General features: G+C 49.3%; 1 protein-coding gene across 2 annotated transcripts; it reads left to right on the forward strand.

Annotated features, from left to right (window-relative positions):
• Window positions 1-4,026: 4,026 nt before the first annotated feature.
• Window positions 4,027-20,231, forward strand: LOC137443523 (serine/threonine-protein kinase 35-like). 2 transcript variants are annotated; one of them, XM_068143291.1, is made up of 5 exons: window positions 4,027-4,069; window positions 9,325-9,943; window positions 11,657-11,873; window positions 14,816-15,068; window positions 18,134-20,231. In XM_068143291.1, the coding sequence occupies exons 2-4, from the start codon at window positions 9,380-9,382 to the stop codon at window positions 15,055-15,057; spliced, it is 1,023 nt and encodes a 340-aa protein (XP_067999392.1). In that variant the 5' UTR covers window positions 4,027-4,069; window positions 9,325-9,379; the 3' UTR covers window positions 15,058-15,068; window positions 18,134-20,231. The 2 variants fall into 2 exon arrangements, with proteins under 2 accessions (XP_067999392.1, XP_067999391.1); XM_068143290.1 differs by having other exon boundaries at window positions 4,056-4,100.
• Window positions 20,232-20,539: the final 308 nt, after the last annotated feature.

Consider the following 20,539-nt stretch of genomic DNA (forward strand, 5'->3'; position numbering starts at 1 on the left):
CCATGTGGAGGTGGTTGGAACTCTCCTCAGCAGCTTGGATCCCCACAAGTCCATGGGACCAGATGGGATTCATCCTAGAGTGCTGAGAGAGCTGGCAGATGAGCTGGCCAAGCCACTCTCCATAATTTTCCAGCAATCCTGGCTCACTGGAGAGGTCCCAGAGGACTGGAAGCTGGCCAACATGGTGCCCATCCACAAGAAGGGCCGGTTGGATGAGCCAGGGAATTATAGGCCTGTGAGCCTGACCTCAGTTCCAGGCAGGATCATGGAACAGGTCATCCTGAGTGCAATCACACAGTACTTACAGGATGGCCAAGGGATCAGGCCTAGCCAGCATGGATTTAGGAAGGGCAGGTCCTGCCTGACCAACCTGATCTCCTTCTATGATCAGGTGACCCGCCTGGTGGATGTGGGGAGGCCTGTGGATGTAGTCTACCTGGACCTCAGCAAGGCCTTTGACACCGTCCCCCATAGCAAACTTCTGGCCAAGGACTGTTCTTAAATTTGAGTTCTCTGTTCTTATATGAGCTCTCAGTATGCATTTGCAGCCTGGAAAGCAAATCAGATCCTGGGCTGCATCAGGAGAAGTGTGGCCAGCAGATCAGGGGAGGTGATTCTCCCTCTCTACTCAGCTCTGGTGAGACCCCACCTGGAGTACTGCCTCCAGTTCTGGAGCCCCTGTTACAAGAGAGATATGGACATGCTGGAAGGTGTCCAGAGAAGGGCCACAAGGATGATCAGAGGGCTGGAGCACCTCTCCTATGAGGGCAGACTGAAGGAGTTGGGGCTGTTCAGTCTGCAGAAGAGAAGGCTCCGAGGTGACCTAATTGTGGCCTTCCAGTATCTGAAGGGGGCCTACAGGAAGGCTGGGGAGGGACTTCTCAGGATCTCAGGTAGTGATAGGACTCGGGGGAATGGAATGAAGCTGGAGGTGGGGAGATTCAGGCTGGACATGAGGAGGAAGTTCTTCACCATGAGAGTGGTGAAGCCCTGGAATGGGTTGTCCAGGTTGAGGCCCCGTTCCTGGAGGTGTTTAAGACCAGGGTGGATGAGGCTCTGGCCAGCCTGATCTAGTGTGGGGTGTCCCTGCCCATGGCAGGGGGGTTGGAACTAGATGATCCTTGTGGTCCCTTCCAACCCTGACTGATACTATGGTACTATGATACTAAGCTGTCAGCCCATGGCTTGGACGGGAGCACACTACATTGGATTAGGAACTGGCTGGATGACCGAGCCCAGAGAGTGGTGGTGAATGGTGTCACATCCAGCTAGTGGCCAGTCACTAGTGGTGTGCCCCAAGGATCAGTGCTGGGCCCTGTGCTCTTTAACATCTTTATTGATGATCTGGATGAGGGCATTGAGTCCATCATCAGTAAATTTGCTGATGATACCAAGCTGGGGGCAGGAGTTGATCTGCTGGAGGGTAGAGAGGCTCTGCAGAGGGACCTCGACAGGCTGGACAGATGGGCAGAGTCCAACGGCATGAGATTGAACACATCCAAGTGCCAGGTTCTGCACATTGGCCACAACAACCCCATGCACTGCTACAGGCTGGGGTCAGAGTGGCTGGAGAGCAACCAGGCAGAGAGGGACCTGGGGGTACTGGTCGATGGCAAGCTGAACATGAGCCTGCAGTGTGCCCAGGCAGCCAAGAGGGCCAATGGCATCCTGGCCTGCATCAAGAACAGTGTGGCCAGCAGGAGCAGGGAGGTCATTTTGCCCCTGTACACCGCACTGGTTAGGCCACACCTCGAGTACTGTGTCCAGTTCTGGGCCCCTCAGTTTAGGAAGGATGTTGACTTGCTGAAACGAGTCCAGAGAAGGGCAACAAAGTTGGTGAGGGGTTTGGAACACAAGCCCTATGAGGAAAGACTGAGGGAGCTGGGGTTGCTCAGCCTGGAGAAGAGGAGACTCAGGGGTGACCTTATCACTCTCTACAACTAACTGAAGGAAGGTTGTAGACAGGCGGATGATGGTCTCTTCTCCCAGGCAGCCAGTACCAGAACAAGAGGACACAGTCTCAGGCTGCGCCAGGGGAGGTTCAGGTTGGATGTTAGGAAGAAGTTCTATACAGAAAGAGTGATTTCCCATTGGAATGGGCTGCCCAGGGAGGTGGTGGAGTCGCCGTCATTGGAGGTGTTCAGGAGGAGACTTGATGGGGTACTTGGTGCCATGGGTTAGTTGTGTGGGTGGGTTGGATTGGTTGATGGGTTGGACGCGATGATCTTGAAGGTCTCTTCTAACCTGGTTTGGTTTATTCTAAATAAATAAATAGAGAAATTCTGCAAACAGATGGGTGGCTGAAAGGGGAGAGAAGGAGGGGTGAGCCTTGGGCTCCTTGCTGTGGGACAGTGCAGCAGCTGAAGGATGCTGTTGCAATAATAAGTGAATAAAAATCCAGAGAAGGCAATTAAAATCCTCCCCACCAGCTGGGCAGGGCTGGGAAGATGATGGGGTGGTACCTGATATCCCACTGGGCTCATCCTCCCTGTAGCAAGATTTGGGGGTGGTGTGCCCCCAGGGAGGGTGATATTGCATCCATGCGTCTGGCTCCTTGTTTTTAGGACACAAAGAAATATTTAGAGTGATGCTGTAGGTTTATTTCATATCAGGAGTGCTGGACTTTATTAAAGCAATACTGAAGGGGTGTGGTGGCCACACAGAGGTTGGCCACAGGGGAAATCTCCCTAGCCTTGCTGATTAATGCCAGAAAACTGGGATCCTACAGTCCTTGGGGCGAGCACCCAGCTGCAAACCTCCAGGTCCCTGCTGCCGTGCTCCAGGATGATATGTGGCATCACTGTAGGTTTTATTCAGTAAAACTCCTAATACAAGTTCAACCAGAGTGGGTATTCCAAATGTTTTCTAGCCAGAAGACCGTAAAAGCCCTTATTTCTAGCTGCCTGTTTCTGGTCCTTCTTCCCAGGCTTATCAGTGTTAAGGGCTTCTTTAGGGCACAGGTACCTTTAGCACCTCAAACTCACCCTGAAAAAAATATATTTTAATTTGGAAACATGACCAGATGGAGTTCAATAGGGGTGGAAACCAAATGTGAGGTGGTCTGAAATCCCAGAGCTAGACATAGGTGGGGTTTCACCAGAGGGGAGCAGAGGGGCAGAATCCCCTCCCTTGACCTGCTGGTCACACTGCTTTAGATACAACACAGGAGATGGCTGGCTCCTGGGGTGAGAGTGCACATTGCTGGCTTATGCCCAGCTTTTTACATGCCAGCACCCCCAAGTCCTCCTCTGCAGGGCTGCTCTATGTCCCTTCATTCCCCAGCCTGTGCTGATACTAAGGACTGCCCGAATCCAGGTGCAGGACCTTGCACTTGTCCTTGTTGAACCTCACAGGCCCACTTCTTGAACTGTTCCAGGTCCCTCTGGATTGATCCCATCCTTTGGGCATGTTGACTGCACTGCTCAGCTTGGTGTCATGTATGGACTTCCTGAGCATGCACTCGATCCCACTGACTTTGAACAGCAGTGGTCCCGGTACTGAACCCTGAGGGCCACCACTTATCACTGTTCTCCATCTGGACATCCATGTGACCATCCAACCAATTTCTCATCCACTGAACGATGCAGCCATCAAACCCATTTTGCTCCAGTTTAGACAGAAGGATGTTGTGGTGGACACAGAAGTCCAGACAGAGGACATCCAGAGCTCTTCCGTTGTCACTCATCCTAGCAGGCTACGAGGTCGGTCAGGCACCACCTGGCGTTAACGAAGCCATGCTGCTGTCCGCAGTAGCCTTCTTGCTCCCCGCTGCTCCCAGACACGTCGTGTTTTGGGGAAGTTTGTCCCCAGCGTGCACCCTTCCTCCTGCCACAAAGCATTCTGGGGTTTATAGTCCTGCCGCACTGATAGCATCGCGCAGGCGCCTCTCTGTCCCCGCCTGGGCTGCTTGAGCCGGAGAAGGCGAAGCATTCTCCGATTGGTCCGGTGGAGGTCTCACGCCCTCCTCGCTGACTTTGGATTGCTTCCGCGGAACCTCTTTCCTGTTGGTTGGTCGGCTGCGGCTGTTAGGCGGGGCCACGCGACTGTGGCGGGAATTGCGGCAGCACTGGTGAGGTCGGCGCGAGCGGTCGGTTGCGGTGGTGAGGAGAGGAGGAGGGTAACGGGCCCGGGGAACGGCTGTGAGGGGCTGAGGCAACGGGGGCGGGAACGGGTCAGGCCGCGGGGGCCGAGGCCTGAGGTGGGGCGGCGATCGTAGACCAGGTGTTGGGAAGAGCTGGGGCTGGGGAAGGAGCTGAGGGGAAGAAGAGATTTGGGCGGGGGGTGGGGCGGGGTGGTTGGGAAGGGGCTGAGGGGAAGAAGGACCTGGGGCTGAGCAAGGGATATGAGGTAGGCAAGGGGCCTGGAGTGGGTCCGAGTATGGGATGGGAAAGACAAGGAGTCTCTGGGCAAGAAGGGAAGAAATGGGCCTGAGGGGATATGGAAGTGGGCAGGATATGGGGAAGGGGGCTGAGGTGGCCAGGGCCAGGGTTGAGATGCTGGTAAGAGCTGGGCCTGATGGAGTCAGGAAAGTGACTGGGGATGTGGAAAGAGAGTGCGAGGGAGAACAGGCTGGGGATAGAGGGTCTGAAACGGGGCTGGGGGTTGAAGTGGAGAAGGGAAAGAGTCTTAGGCAAGAAGTGGGGAAGAGCTGGGTCTGAGGAGATGGTGAAAGAGGGCAGGGGGCTGAAGGAGGTGTGTGAGGCTGAAGTGGGGAAGAGTTGGGCCTGAGGGGATGGTGGAAGGGGGCTGGGGGAGGGGAAATAGGCTGAGGTGGCATGGGTGTCTAAGCGATGAGCCTGAGGGGATGGTGGAAGTGGGTAAGGGGCATGTCGGGGGTAGTGGAAGGGGGCTGGGGTGGGGAAAGGGAGAGGGACTTGCATGGGGAGGGGGAAGGGAATTTAGTGAGATGCTGGGAAGAGCTGGGCCTCGGGGGATAGGTGGAGGCAGGGATGGGGGAAGGGAACTTGGGGAATGGGGAAAGAGTGTGGTTATGCATGAGGTGGGGTTGAATTGTGGTGGCAGTGGGTCTGGGGTGAGGCCAGGGCTTGGAATGTGGTGGGGACTGCTTTGGAGAGGAGTGGGGGGCTGAGGGCTGGAGAGTGAGGACTAGAATGGGAGAGGGTTGGGAAGACTAAGTGGAAAGATGAAAGATTTGGTAAAGGCACATGGCTGGAGGAGGGAGAGGGGATTGAGGAAGCTAGGGTGGTCTGGGAGGAGGGGGAATTAGGTTGGGGGAGCTGGACAGGGTTTAGGAAAGGAGGAGAATTTGAGGGGAAGCAGGGGCTTTGAAGGCAATGTTGGGAAGGGTTAAGGGGATTGGGAAAGGAACATGTGGAGCATGAAAGCAGAGAATGATTAATGTATTATTGAGGGCCTAAACCTGGGATAATGTAGAAGAGCCTGGGAGGAAAGACCTGGTGTAGGCTGGGAGTGGGACAAGTAGCTTAAGGTGGAGGGGAAGTGTGAGGGGAAGATAGAGTGTGCAGTGTGAGGCTTGTGAAGAAATTGGAGGAGGGTGAGGATCAGGGCATGGACTGGGAGAAAATTGTTAGTGGAAGTGGAGGGACATGATAGGTAAAGTGAATTTCTGAGAGGGGAAAGTGAGGGTGACAGATTTAGTGTCAAACTGGCACTTCTGGCTAACTTCTGTTCCTTTAAAAGTCAATTCTGGTCAGAATAAGTTCAGTTAGAATAAACTTTATTAGAATAAACCAAACCAGGTTGGAAGAGACCTTCAAGATCATCGTGTCCAACCCATCAACCAATCCAACCCACCCAAACAGCTAACCCATGGCACCAAGCACCCCGTCAAGTCTCCTTCTGAACACCTTCAATGACGGCGACTCCACCACCTCCCCGGGCAACCCATTCCATAGCGCAATCACTCTTTCTGTATAGAACTTCTTCCTAACATCCAACCTGAACCTCCCCTGGCGCAGCTTGAGACTGTGTCCTCTTGTTCTGGTACTGGGTGCCTGGGAGAAGAGACTATCATCAGCCTGTCTACAACCTCCCTTCAGGGAGTTGTAGAGAGTGATAAGGTCACCCCTAAGTCTCCTCTTCTCCAGGCTAAGCAGCCCCAGCTCCCTCAGCCTCTCCTCATAGGGCTTGTGTTCCAAACCCCTCACCAACTTTGTTGCTCTTCTCTGGACTCGTTCCAGCAAGTTAACATCCTTCCTAAACTGAGGGGCCCAGAACTGGACACAGTACTCGAGGTGTGGCCTAACCAGTGCAGTGTACAGGGGCAGAATGACCTCCCTGCTCCTGCTGGCCACAGTGTTCTTGATGCAGGCCAGGATGCCATTGGCCCTCTTGGCTGCCTGGGCACACTGCAGGCTCATGTTAAGCCTACCATCAACCAGCACCCCCAGGTCCCTCTCTGCCTGGCTGCTCTCTAGCCACTCTGACCCCAGCCTGTAGCACTGCATGGGGTTGTTGTGGCCAATGTGCAGAACCCGGCATTTGGATGTGTTAAATCTCATGCCGTTGGATTCTGCCCATCTGTCCAGCCTGTCGAGGTCTCTCTGCAGAGCCTCTCTACCCTCCAGCAGATCAACTCTTGCCCCCAGCTTGGTGTCGTCAGCAAATTTACTGATGATGGACTCAATGCCCTCATCCAGATCATCAATAAAGATGTTAAAGAGGACGGGGCCCAGCACTGATCCTTGGGGCACACCACTAGTGACTGGCTGCCAGCTGGATGTGGCACCATTCACCACCACTCTCTGGGCTCGGCCATCCAGCCAGTTCCTAACCCATCGCAGTGTGCTCCCGTCCAAGCCATGGGCTGACAGCTTGGCCAGCAGTTTGCTACGGGGGACGGTGTCAAAGGCCTTGCTGAGGTCCAGGTAGACTACATCAACAGGCCTCCCCACATCCACCAGGCGGGTCACCTGATCATAGAAGGAGATCAGGTTGGTCAGGCAGGACCTGCCCTTCCTAAATCCATGCTGGCTAGGCCTGATCCCTTGGCCATCCTGTAAGTGTTGTGTTATTGAACTCAGGATGACCTGTTCCATGATCTTGCCTGGCACTGAGGTCAGGCTGACAGGCCTGTAATTCCCTGGCTCATCCAACCGGCCCTTCTTATGGATGGGCACCACGTTGGCCAGCTTCCAGTCCTCTGGGACCTCGCCAGTGAGCCAGGACTGCTGGAAAATTATGGAGAGTGGCTTGGCCAGCTCATCTGCCAGCTCTCTCAGCACCCTAGGATGAATCCCATCTGGTCCCATGGACTTGTGGGGATCCAAGCTGCTAAGGAGAGTTCCAACTACCGCCTCATGGAACATAGGGAAACTGTGCAGCTCCCTGGCTCCTTCTGCTAGCTCTGCAGGCCAGCTGTCAGGAAGACGTTCTGCCCTTCTAGTAAAAATTGAGGCAATGAAGGTGTTAAGTACCTCTGCGTTTTCCTCATCCTTTGTTACAATGTTCCCCTCCGTATCCACCAAGGAGTGGAGGTTTTCCTTCCCCTTCCTCTTACTATTAATGTATTTATAGAAGGACTTTTTGTTGTCCTTCACAGTAGAGGCCAGTTTAAGCTCCAAGTGTGCTTTTGCCTCCCTAATTCTCTTCCTACAAGACCTAGCAACATCCTTAAACATTCTGTGGGTTGCCTCCCCTCTCTTCCAAAGGTGATACACCCTCTTTTTTTCCCTCAGTTCCATTAAAAGTTCATGAACCATCCAGGCTGGCCGTCTGCCCCTGCGGCTCATCTTCTGGCACATTGGCACAGCCTGTCCCTGAGCCTTCAACAATTCTTCATTGAAGTAGGTCCAGCTCTCCTGGACCCCTTTGTTTTTAAGGGCTTTATCCCAAGGAACCCTCTGAATTAGTTCCTTGAGTAACCCAAAGTCTGCCCTCCGGAAGTCCAGAGTGGAGGTCTTCTTGCCGCCCCTCTTGGCTTGACCAAAAACCGAGAATTCAATTATCTCGTGGTCACTGGACCCCAAACACCCTCCAACCACCACATCGCCCACCAGCCCTTCCCTGTTGGTGAAGAGGAGGTCAAGCATAGCCTTGCCCCTGGTAGGCTCTCGCAGCACCTGGGATAAGAAGCTGTCCTCCATGCATTCTAAAAACCTTCTAGACTGTCTCCTCTCTGCCGTGTTGAGTTCCCAGCAGATGTCAGGCAGGTTGAAGTCACCCAAGAGAACAAGGTCCGGAGATCTTGAGACAGCCCTAAGCTGCCTATAGAATGCTTCGTCAACATCTTCCTCCTGGTTGGGTGGTCTATAACAGACTCCAACCAGGGTGTCTGCCCTGCTGGTCTTCCCTCTAATTCTTATCCACAAGCATTCAACCCGATCATCCCTAGCCTCCATCTCAATGGCATCTAGTGCCTTCCTGATGTAAAGGGCCACCCCTCCACCCCTTCTTCCTCGCCTGTCTCTCCTGAAGAGCTTGTAACCGTCAATTGCAGCGCTCCAGTCGTGTGAGTCGTCCCACCACGTCTCTGTGATGGCAACTACATCATAATTTTCCTGCTGCATCAAGGCTTCCAGCTCCTCCTGTTTGTTACCCATGCTTCGTGCATTAGTGTACATGCACTTCAGCTGGGCTGCTGGTTTCACCTCTGACTCTAGCTTGTCGCCCCCAGACTCTTGTCTGAGAGGACTATTTTCAGCCCCTTCCCCCTTCGAAACTAGTTTAAAGCCCTGTCGATGAGACCCGCCAATTCCCTACCCAGGATTTTTTTATCTTTGGGGGACAGTCCGTTCTCATATACAGTGATCTTTCCCCTTCTCTGGGACAGATGTACTCTATCTGTTGCCAGCTGGCCTGGTGCAGTGGAAAGTTTCCCAATATCAAAAAACCCAAAATTCTTTTGACTGCACCAGCCTCTAAGCCACTTGTTAACTATAGCTGCTGACCTGTTCCTTACTGTATTCCCTCCTGCAGTTAAAGGTATTGATGAAAAAATTATTTGTGCCCCTGACCCCTCAACCAGGTCTCCCAGGGCCCTGAAGTCATCTTTGATAGCCCTGGGAGTTGTTACCCAGGAGGTCTTGTCTTCCATTTCCTGCCCTGCTTAGGAAACGTGTCTACAGAGTTTTTTCTTTCTCACTAAACTTCATCTGCTGTGGCCAAATTGATGTCGCTTCCCAGGTGGTTATACCCCACTGTGCAGTCAGGATTGTACTTGATAATGTCTCAGAGTTACCATGGATATAGTCTTTCTCTTAAACCCCCTTTTAGCTGTTGGTCCTCATGCAGCTGCAGCATATACTGCTAAAATTGAGACCTGTTGGGAGCATTTGCAACTGATTGTTGATAAGATGCTTTGTTTGGGAGACTTTTAAGCTTTTTTATCCCATTCCTTTCCAGGTTTTTAACTCCAGGTTGCCCTGAGTTCAGATCTTTTCCTCTGATTTGCTTGTCAATGGGCCGAAAGGGAGAGATGGCCACAGAAGCCAAGTACAGCATCATTCGAGAAGTGGGGCGAGGGAACTATGGGGTGGTTTATGAGGCCATTTTTAACCAAACTAGAAATAAAGTAGCTGTGAAAAGGATGCAGTGTAACGTGCCTGAAAACGTAGAGCTGGCTCTGCAAGAGTTCTGGGCCTTGCAGAGCATCCAGAGGCAGCACGAAAACGTGATCCAGTTGGAGGAATGTATCCTGCAGAATGGCCAAGTCTTCCAGCCCATCAGCCATCGGTACAGGAAGTCGAACAACCATTTGCTGCTCGTTGAGACCTGCCTGAAGGGCCGGCGGTGCATGGACCTGCAGTCGGCCTGCTTCCTCTATTTTGTGATGGAGTTCTGTGACGGGGGCAACATGAACGAGTACCTGCTGTCACGCAGCCCCGACGCCCAGCTGAACAACAGCTTCATGCGCCAGCTCAGCAGCGCTGTGGCTTTCCTCCACAGGAACCACATCGTGCACAGAGACCTGAAATCTGACAACATCCTCATTTCTCATCACCAGGGAAGTCCCATAGTAAAGGTGAAGGTATAAAACTTTGCTGGCTGAGGTGGTTGCTGCTATCGGTCCAGACTTGGGGGATGAAGTGATGCAGAGCAGCCCTGCGGAGAAGGGCTTGGGGGTGCTGGTGGGTGAAAAGCTGGACATGAGCTGGCAATGTGCACCCAGCACAGAAACCAGTCATGTCCTGGGATGCATTCAAAGCATTATGGCTAGCCAGGTCAAGGGAGAGGATTCTGCTCTGCTCTACACTAGTGAGACCCTACCTGTAGTGCTGTATCCAGATCTGAGGTCCTCAGCACAGGAGAGACATGAACCTGTTGGAGCAGGTCCAGGAAGGGTCACAACAATGATCTGAGGGGGCTGGAACCTCTCTGCTGTGAGGACAGGCTGAGAGAGTTGGGGTTGTTCAGCCTAGAGAAGAGAAGGCTTCTTGTGGCCTTTCAGTACTTAAAGGAGCTTGTAAGAAGGCTGGGGACAGACTTTTTAGCAGGGCCTGTTGTGACAGGACAAGGGGTGATGATTTTAAACTAAAAGGGGAGATTCCGACTAGAGAGAAGGAAGAGGTTGTTGTTGTTGTTGGTTTAGTTTTGTTTTTTTATGCTGAGGGTGGTCCAGACAGGTGGTAGAAGCCCCATCCCTGGAACCATTCCAGGTCAGCTTGGAGGGTGTTCTGAGCAATCTGCTTTAGTTGAGGATGTCCCTGCTGGCTGCAGGGGTGTTGGCCTGGAAGACATTTGAATGTTCCTTCCCACCCAAACCATTCTGTGATTCTGTGCTGACAGATCACATGCATTGACATGGGCTTTTGGTGAGTCTTGTGATACTTGTGTGTTTGGAATATCTGATACCAGTTGTGGGCTTGTTTTTTGCAGGATCACAGGATGTTAGGGGTTGGAAGGGACCTCTGGAGATAGAGTCCAACCCCCCTGCCAGAGCAGGACCAATGAATCTAAGCACAGGTTGCACAGGAATGCATCTGGAAAAGTCTCCAGAGAAGGACACTCCAAAACCTCTCTGGGGATCCTGTTCCAGTGTTCTGTGACCCTTACAGTAAAGAAGCTCTTATTCCTGTTGAGGTGGAACTTCCTGTGCTGTAGTTTACATCAATTGCCCCTTGTGCCTTTCAGGACTCTTGGAATGAAGTGGAGGTCACAATGGTGTGTTTCTGTAATATCCTTCATAACTTCTCATCCCATTGAGCCATTCAGGACTGTCAGACTGCTGCCAGATAATCAGAGATCGTGATCAGCCAAAACTGAAGCAATGTTTTCCTCTTCCCTTAAACTTTGAGAACATTCTGACCACTTAGAACAGCTAAAGCTTCTCCAATATTGCTGCCTTGAGCAGATACTGATGCTCAGGGGAGATGGGGGATATCTTCGTGCTTCATGCTAGTGCCTTGACTGAGGTAAAGACTGGTTAAGCTGCCTTTCTCCTAGTAGCTTGGAGCTCTCAAACTCTGGAGTTAAGATGTAATCAGAGTGAACTCTGCAGAAGGGCAAGGCTGATGCCCATTGTGCCCATCTTAGGAAGGGGAACAAACAACAGGAAAGTTGAGGAATGGACAACTAACAGGAAATCCATCAGCTCTGTTTTCACTACCCCACAAGTGTCACTGCCATGATATGGTGGCTTTCAGAGCAGAATTAGCTGGCCTGCTGTTTGTCAATGTGCTTTTAGGTGTGGTGTTGGTGAAGAATTTATGTTCCTTTTGCTTTTTGTGCATTGCAGGTGGCAGATTTTGGCCTCAGCAAGGTGTGCCAGGGTAAAGGGAACGTGAACGAGCATTGCTTCTCCTCTGCATGTGGCTCCAACTTCTACATGGCTCCAGAAGTGTGGGAATGCCACTACACTGCAAAGGCTGACATATTTGCCCTTGGGGTCATCTTCTGGGCTATGGTCGAGAGGATTACCTTCCGAGACGGGGACACTGGGAAGGAATTGCTTGGTGAGGATCAGATCAAAGCTGTCCTGTTGTCAGTGGGGGTACTGGATCCATAGGGATCACAGAATCATAAATGGTGGGAGATGGAAGGGACCTCTGGAGATCACCTTGCCCAACCCTTCTGCTAAAGGAGGGTCACCCGGAGCAGATTGCCCAGGAGCACATCCAGGCAGTTTTGGAATCTCTCCAGAGAAGGAAACTCCACAGGCTCAGGGCAGCCTGGTCCAGTACTCCATACCCTCACAGGAAAGGTTCTCCTCATCTTCAGATGGAACCCCTTGGCTTCAAGTTTTGCCCTTTGACCCCTGCCCTGCTGCTGGGCACCACTGGAAAGAATCTGGCCCCATCCTCTTGACACCTGCCCTTTAGCAGAGCTCCTTTTTAGCAGGTCAACCTCTAGCATGTACTGGTGCAAGGGATTTTTCCTCCCTAGCTGCATGACCCTCCATTTGCTCATGATGAATTTCATGAAGTGCCCCTCCACCTAACACTCCATCCTGTCCAGGTCTCGCTGAATGGCAGCACAGCCTGACGGGGTGTCAGCCACAACTCTGAGTATGATCCTCAGAGAGATGCTTAGTTACAAGTGCTGTGACATTTATGCCTTTGATACAGATTTTCCAGGTGATTGTAAGCACTTTGCAACTCAAAGAAACCCAAAGTTTGGGTGCTCCTAACTTAGTTGTTCTCAGGCAGGATTTCCAAATCCTGAAGACACTAAAGCAGTGGGAATGCTTTTGTGTTTCCAAGTCATTTTGATTGGAAGATCATTGCCAGATTTTTCAAATACACTCTGAGGGGATTTAAAGGTTAAGGGAGGGATTGCTTCTGGCTTTGCTGCTGCCAGGCTTTCATTACTCTAAGGAAGGCTCTTCAAAGATGGGTTTGACCCTTTTTGCTGCTAAAAAATTATGACAGAAATAACCCTTGTGGCTCTTGGAGAGTGAGCTGTCTTAAAGTCATAGAGAATTTAGCTCAGAAATGGTTTTAATGCTTTTAAAACCAAAACCTTGCAGCGGTTTGCCTTATGGGTCTCACCCATATCCTTGACTTGGCCGAACCAAGGGATGGGATTACTTGGAGCACTGAAAGAATGTTCCAAGAGCCAAACAATAAACTGGGAAAGGATGTTTAGATAATCTCCCCTGCCATCTGGCTGAGCTTCCTCCCAGTTTAGAGATGTGAGCTCTTGCAGGGATGACTGGACTGATGGCCTCCTTTCTCCCTGCTCCCACCCACCTCCACCTGCCTCCAACCCCCCTTTTGCTTGAAATGCTTTGTACAAAATGATTTCAGGAAGTATATTGTGGTGGAAAATCCATCTCCAGAGGAGACAGTGCCAGTCATGCACATTAGCATAATAATTGCAAACATCTACCAGGCTCTGAGAGCATCCAATACCTGCTTGTCTGTCTGTTAAATCGTTACATTCTTAAAAGGAATTTCTGTGGAGGATCTTTGAGACGCTTTTGTGCTTCCCCTTTTCATTTTACTTTACCTCCCAAGTAGGCTGAGTTCTAATTCTATTATTTCTTTCAAATGCCAAACACTTGTCAATGTTTTGGTTCCTGCCTGCAGAAACAAGCAACTGGCTGCATCTGAGACCAAAGCATGAAGAGGTTTCATTAAATCAGCTGCCCACCAACCTGAGATGCCAGCCCTTTGTGCACAGGCAGGTTGCTGCCTTTGAAACGTTTATTCTTTGCTGGCTGTAGGGGCAGAACAGCTCGAGTGAGCAAAGCTGGTTTTACTGTTGTGTTTTGGAAACTGGTTAGTCATCTTCAGCATCCAGTGAAATTATTTAGATTACTAGGAACACACATTTTCTTTCCTTAATCTTGCCAAGGAGCAGTTGGCCAAAGGTAAATGGCCTGTGCTGTCATCTTAATTGAAAATTGTTTGACTGAGTAAATGTTGGTTTTTAGCTCTTTCAAGTCACCTCAGCCAAGCACATCTTTTCTCCACTCCCTGCCCTTCCTCCTTCCCTTCTAGATCTTCCAGGTCAGTGAAACAGGGCAAAATAAAAGAAATTCATCTTGGGTGTACAAAGAATAGTGTGGCCAGCAGATCAAAGGAGATTCTCCTTCCTGTCCACTCTTCCTAAGTGAGGCCACATCTGCAGTACTGGGTCCAGTTCAGGGTTCCTCAGTTCAAGAGAGGCAAGGAACTACTGGAGACAGTCCAGTGGAGGCTAAGAAGAAGCTGTGGCGACTGGAGCTTCTCTCTGACAAGGGAAGCCTGAGAGATCTAGGATTGTTTAGTCTGGAGAAGAGCAGACTGAGAGGGGGATCTTCTCAGTGCTGATCAATATCTAAAAGGCAGGGTCAAGAAGATGGGGCCAGACTTTTTTCAGTGTTGCCTGTTGGCCCTTGCCCTGTCACTGGGCACAAACTGCAACCCAGGAGGTTCCATCTGAAAATGAAGAAAAACTTGCCTGTGAGGGTGCTACAGCTCTGGACCAGGCTCCCCTCAGAGGTTGTGGAATCTCTTTCTCTGAATTGATTCCAAAGCTGCCTGGGTGTGATCCTGTGCACCTTGCTCTGTGTGACTCTGCTTTATTAGGTGGGTTGGGCTAGGTGATCCCCAGAGGTCCCTGCCAGCTCCCAGCGTTTATGATTCTGTGTGGATCAGCAGGTCATTTCCTCTGTAGATGTTCCATCCAGCTGCTTTACATGCACACTGTGCTCGGACCTGCTCCCTCTGTTCTGTGCAGGGTTGTGTGCCCAGCCTCGCGCGACATCTCGATTACTGTTTCAAAGTAAAAGCCTCTTTAGGTAGTGACCTCTGCCAATATTTGGCTTGGTGGTTGCCTCTTAAGAGGTGATCTTCCCAGTCATCTTTCAGATATGTTGTTGCTCACATTGTCTACCTGTGCTGTGCAGGACAGCATTTTGCGTAGACTTTCTTCTGCCTGTATAACCTGATGACTTCTACCTTGTTTTCAGGAACTTACATCCGCCAAGGTAAGGAGTTTATTCCCCTCGGAGAAGCATTGCTGGAGAACCCCACCATGAAATTACAGATTCCTCTGAAGAACAAGGAGTCCATGTCACCTGGTCTCTGCAAGCTCCTGCACGATATGCTGACTTTTAACCCAAAGGAAAGGCTGGATGCCTTCCAGCTGGAAGACCGCATCAGGCAAATCTCCTATGGCCAAAAGCATCAGCGCTCTGTCTCAGAGAGATGAAGGACATTCAGGTTAGTGTCTGTCAGTCTTCTCCCTCTGTAGTCTGAGCTTACAGTGGATTTGCTGTCTTTGACCTCCAGGCCAAAGCCCTTGAAATCAAACCTGACCTACAGCCGTTGTGAAAACACAGTAACAGGAAGACACAGGCAAACTAGAAATGGAAAAGGCTTCAATGAATGTTTGGGACAAGGAATGTGGTTGAAGTACCTCTAACTTTGGTCTCCTTAATGGTGTTCAGGGAATCGTCTGTGCTGCCTGTATCTGAGCTAGTCCTTTACCTTAAACCTCATCACTTTGCACAAATGAGGGCAGATTTCTGCCCTCACTCCTGCATTTGTTGCTTTTACAATATGTTTGCTAACTCAATAAAAGCTGAAGTGGGAAAAGTTCATGTATATTTGTAGGTGTGTATCTTAAATGTGGGATTCAGGCACAGTAGCCACTGTCAGATTAAAGCCAGGCTTATTTTTCACTCTGAGCATTATATATTTATATATAATACTCTGAGCATTAATGGTGCTTTATCAGAACTGGGTCCTTATCTGACAGGTGAGATGATCTGATGTCCTGAACTCTTTAATGTGTAAATGCCTTGGAAAAGGCTTGACTGGAAGTCAGGTGGACTCCTACAGTGAGACTCCTGTTTTTATGTGCCCACTTGGGGAAAAATTGCACCTAATCCTTGTGACTTCATGGTGGTCTCTTGATGAGAGTTTAAATGTCTTATATGGAATCCAAGATGGTCTGTTTGATTCCATGTCTTTCAGCAGAGCAATGAAAACACAGAAAGGAGTTTCAAGTCCTGTCTGCTGTTATGGGCTTCATATCCTAGAATTTATTTATAGCAATAAAGGCTTTTGTGTCTCTCACTCAGTGAGACTTACCTGTAAGGACAGCCAGATGCTAAGGATATTGTCCTTTGCAACCCAAATGCATTTCTGATAGGTTTCATACTCTTGATCTTAGACCAGACTTACCCTTTAGTTTAATCTTCTCCTTACTGGGTGTTTGCCCATTCTGAACTCTTTTACAGAGAATAAGCTTAGCAGTCTTCCTTCTTTTCCACAGCCAGTTGCTTGGCTCCTCCATCACAAATAATTTCTTCACTAGGCAAGTCTCCTCAGGTCCTTGAAAAGTCTGGAAATACTCCTCCTGATGTATTACAGCATTGCATCTCTCTCACTTCATGTCTATATCACTTAATCCTCTCATAATTACCTTGTGTCCTAAAGCCCTTTTTGACTTGATTTGCTTCAAATCAATAAGATTCTGGGTTACAGCAGTTATTTCTGTGCACAGGCACATGACCTTATGTTTTCTATTACTGAGCTTCATCCCTTGACAGAAGAAACAGTGAATGACCCTGAATATTTCCTCATTATTTTTTATAACCTTAATGCCTCCAGCTTTGTGTCACTGGCACACTTCTAGTTGTGCCAAGGCTGGTAGTGAAAACATTAATTAAACAAGCCTGTTGCCAGTGCTGATCTTGATAAAATTCTACTCTAGACTCTTCATTTCCCAATTACCTGATTCAGTTTTCCCCTTGGGACAGATTTAACTGCCTTACATCTTCCCTTTTCACTAATCTCAGTCTTCTCCTGTTTTATCTTGTGTGGTACTGCCTCAGATGCTTTCATGGAGTCTCAGTGGACAAGACCAACCTTTCTTTTTATCTAGAAAAATCAGTTTTAGCATTGAAGACTACTTAATTGTCTGGTAGGACCCACAGTTCTGGGGACTGTCACCCAAAACAGGAGGCCTGATGTACTGTTATAGCAGCAGTACTACTAGCTGGCAGGCCAGCCCTGAATTGGTTAGCCTGCTGTAGAGGAATTTGCAAGGATACAGAGGAAAAAAGGCTCTAGTAGCATAGTGTCAGGCTTAACTGCTGTTGACTTAACTTTTTCATCATGAAACCAGAGTGGGCTGTAGGTTTACAGACTAGAATCAGAAGAGAAACCCCAGCACAGTAGGAACCCCAGTTCAGTAGGAAGCTAGTGGAACACCTCCTGTAGCTGCTTTTGGCATGTCATCAGAGTTGATGACTTGTGGCACAGTGCTCCATGCCACAAGGTGCTACCCTTTTGAATGCTGTATTAGCACAGGCTGAAAGGAAACAGACTCACCTTCCTAAAATGGAGCAGGCTTAAACACCAGTTGATAGTTGCTGCAGTCCAGAAAACAGCCTGATCTCATAGTCAGCATTCCTCATCTTAAATCAGGAGCAACACAGGAGCTGAGAAGGGTTTCTGCAATGCTAAATCTAGGTGCTTCAGAATAAATTTGAATCAAATAGGAGATACTTTTATTTCCATAATGCTTTGTCATCACAGGGAAATGAACTCTACAATGTAGGGCAGCCAAACATCAAATCCCTATACTATTTCATGAATTGCAATACAAGGAGATGGATATAACTTGTAGTTCAGGAAATCCATAAGTTAAATACTGCTCAGGACAGAAAAGTGTCTAACCCTATCCTCCTGACACCTGCCCTTTAGCTGTTGATCAGCATTGAGAAGATCCTCTCTTGGGCTGCTCTTCTCCAGGCTAAACAGCCCCAGGTCTCTCAGCCTTTCCTTGTCACAAATGCTCCAGTCCCCTCAGCATCTTTGTGGTCCCTACTGGTCTCTCTCCAGTAGTTCCCTGTCTCTCTTGAACTGGGGAGTGCAGACCTGGGACAGAGTAGAGGGGGAGGAGAACCTCCTTTGACCTGCTGGCCACAGTGTTCTGGATGCACTCCAGGAGGCCATTAGCTGCCTTGGCCGTGAGGGCACATTGCTGGCTCATGGGGAACGTGTGTCCAGGTCCTCCTCTGCAGAGCTGCTGATGCAGGGAGCTAGTGCTCCCCAGGTGTAGGACCCTACACTTGCCCTTGTTAGGTCTTCCATGAGGTTCATAACTGGGTTTTTCCCTGGGGAAGGCCTGGTCAGGTACCTGCCCTCATGCTCTTCCCTAAGCGTGTGTAGGCTATCGGTGACCTCAAGGCAGAGCTGTGGGTCAGGAGAATTTTGGTGTGGGCCAGTGCTCTTGCCAAGAAGTATTTTGCAACTTTGGTGCATTTCTTTTGCAGGTACCATGTCCCAGAGTGATTTGGAGGCCTCAGAGGTGACAAACAACTCTACCTTCCTTTGGAGCAAGCAGGTTGATCAGAAGACAGTTGCCAGCTTCCAGTTTTACCCAGCGGTTCTATTTAAATGGACAATAACTTTTTGTACAGTAATTCTTAGAGGAGAGCTACAGAAACTCTTTTTATGCAAACCTTCAATGTTTTTGTATTAACATTCTTTTCTACAGTGGATAGCATAGGTGGAAACTTGGTTGAGGTCTCCTTGACTTCCCTGCCCATTGTCACTCACTTGTAGAGGGCTTTGTGAACTTGCTCTTTTAAAGATCCTTTTCTTGCTATCCTTTGACTGTCCCTTTGAAGGATGTCAAAGAAACATGCACAAATCATCTGGAGATGAGCTTCTCTGCCCCATTGCATGTCAACTGCCTCTCCTGGCTTCTCCTTGATCGCACCACGGTGCTTGTCCTTGGCACAGAAGTTGTCTTCAGGAGGTTTATTTTTGGGGTGGTGGTGTGGGGTGTGTGTAATTCTTGTGTCGCTTGGGCCATGTGAGCAAGTGATGTCTGCTGGATGAGCTGGCAAGAGTGCTTTGTGTCTATTCTGAAAAGTTTTGAGCAGAAACAAACAAACAAAAAAAAGTATTTTCCTGGCAGTGGCTTTTTGAATATTCTTGCTTAGATTAACTAAAATGCCTTCTTAAAATAAATAAAGGAATGTTAAAGATGCCAGCTCTTGATTAGAACGTATGCGTCACTAACACTTAAAAGCAGTTTAAGGAATCGTGCTTCCTGCTGTGTTAGCTGCTTGTGCCAGCTGCTCCTACGAGGGAAATGAAAAGGCCTGAACTGGAATCTTGGCAGGTAAATGGGAAGTCTAATTTGTGCCCTGTTTGAGAAGTACTTTAATGTGTCTGTAAACTGCTGTTGAGCCTTGCCTTGCTCAAGCGAGCTCCTGGCAAAGGTTCCTCCTGCGCTCTTCTGCAGTGCAGAGCTGAAATAATGTCCTTCAGGGACAGCTTGCTTTGGGAGGAAGGGAACAAACTGCCAAAAGATAACACAGTCAGCCCCTCTCTGCCACCTACACCATGCAGAGGACAGAAATGCATTGATTTTTGTTTGAAATAATTAGATAACTTCTTCCCTCTGTCCCACTCCACTGAGACTGTGGCTGCACTATAGAAGACTGTGTTGTAAGCAGCTAAGTCCCTGGAGAGGATCTTCCTGCCATAAGGCTCCACTGGCCTTCCATGGAAATGTGTTAACACATTTCCTCACTGGCTCCTCCAGGCTGTCAAATGTTTATCCTCAACAAACAAGCACCGATTGACCTCTGTCCCCATCACTTCTACCACCAGTAGGAGTGGACCTTGTTATGAGAAGGTGTAAAAAATAATTCACATTAATTTAAACTTCCAAACTTGGAGTCTCCCCAGTCCAACAGCACTGGTGTGTACACAGCAGTGAGAGATGTGGTTGCTTTGAAGCTCATTCAGCTCTTCACACTTCTGTGCAGACTGGAAATGGGGGGGCTGGAGCTTGTGTTAAGAGCTACAGTCACCCTCTTCTAGAGAGCACTTCTGCCTTCTGGCAGGAGACAGCTCTGCACCTGCATTACAGCCTGGTCTGACCTAAGTCTAGTTGCTTTCAGACTCATTTTGGAGAGTTGTACTTGTTACTGATTTCAGACTCCTCCAGCTCTGGGGAATCGTGCTTTCTACTCTGGGTTTTGCTTTCTGCAGCTTTCAGTGACCAATACTCTTCTGCTTTGATTTGTAAACTTCCTTCTTCCTCCTCTTCCTAATGCTGTAGCTGCTGCTGCTTGATTGTCTGCTTTCTGCCTGTCCTTGGAGCATGCTGGTGGTCTTCCAGGGCTGTTTTTGGTAGAGACCAGGTCCATTTTTGTTTGTTTTGTTTTCTGGAATACAAGTCACTTTGCACACCCTTGCAGCATTTTTGTGCAGGGCACAAAAATGGCTCTTGACTAATTTTCTGCCTTGTTTTTTGCCATGTGGGATGAGTATTTTCACAGCTGCTGAGTATTTTTAGCTGGTCTGTACAATATTTTAATCTCTTGCAACTCTGTACTTTATAAATTAATAAAGTCCTTTGGGTTTTGGTGTTGTGTTTTTTTTTTTTGTTTGTTTGTTTTTTAACTAAGGCACTAAAAAGTGTGGTAATGCTGAGTGACTCTTTGGAATCACACCTGACACCTTGGTGGGTTTTGTGTGTTTTGTTGTTTGGTTTTGTTTTTATTTAAGGTGCCACAAGCTAGTGAGTCTTAATCCAGCACCTAGTGAATTGGTAAAGGAACATCTGCAGTGACCACCTCCTCATTTCAGTGATGACTCCTTATGGAAGAGGCAGAAGGGAGAACCCTGAAGCTCTCTGAAAACAAGCCCCATAGTCACAA

This window comes from Melanerpes formicivorus, unplaced genomic scaffold, assembly GCF_026170545.1.
Source record: "Melanerpes formicivorus ecotype bairdi unplaced genomic scaffold, bMelFor1.0.p_v2 SCAF_9, whole genome shotgun sequence".
In the NCBI taxonomy this organism is placed as follows: Eukaryota; Metazoa; Chordata; class Aves; order Piciformes; family Picidae; genus Melanerpes; species Melanerpes formicivorus.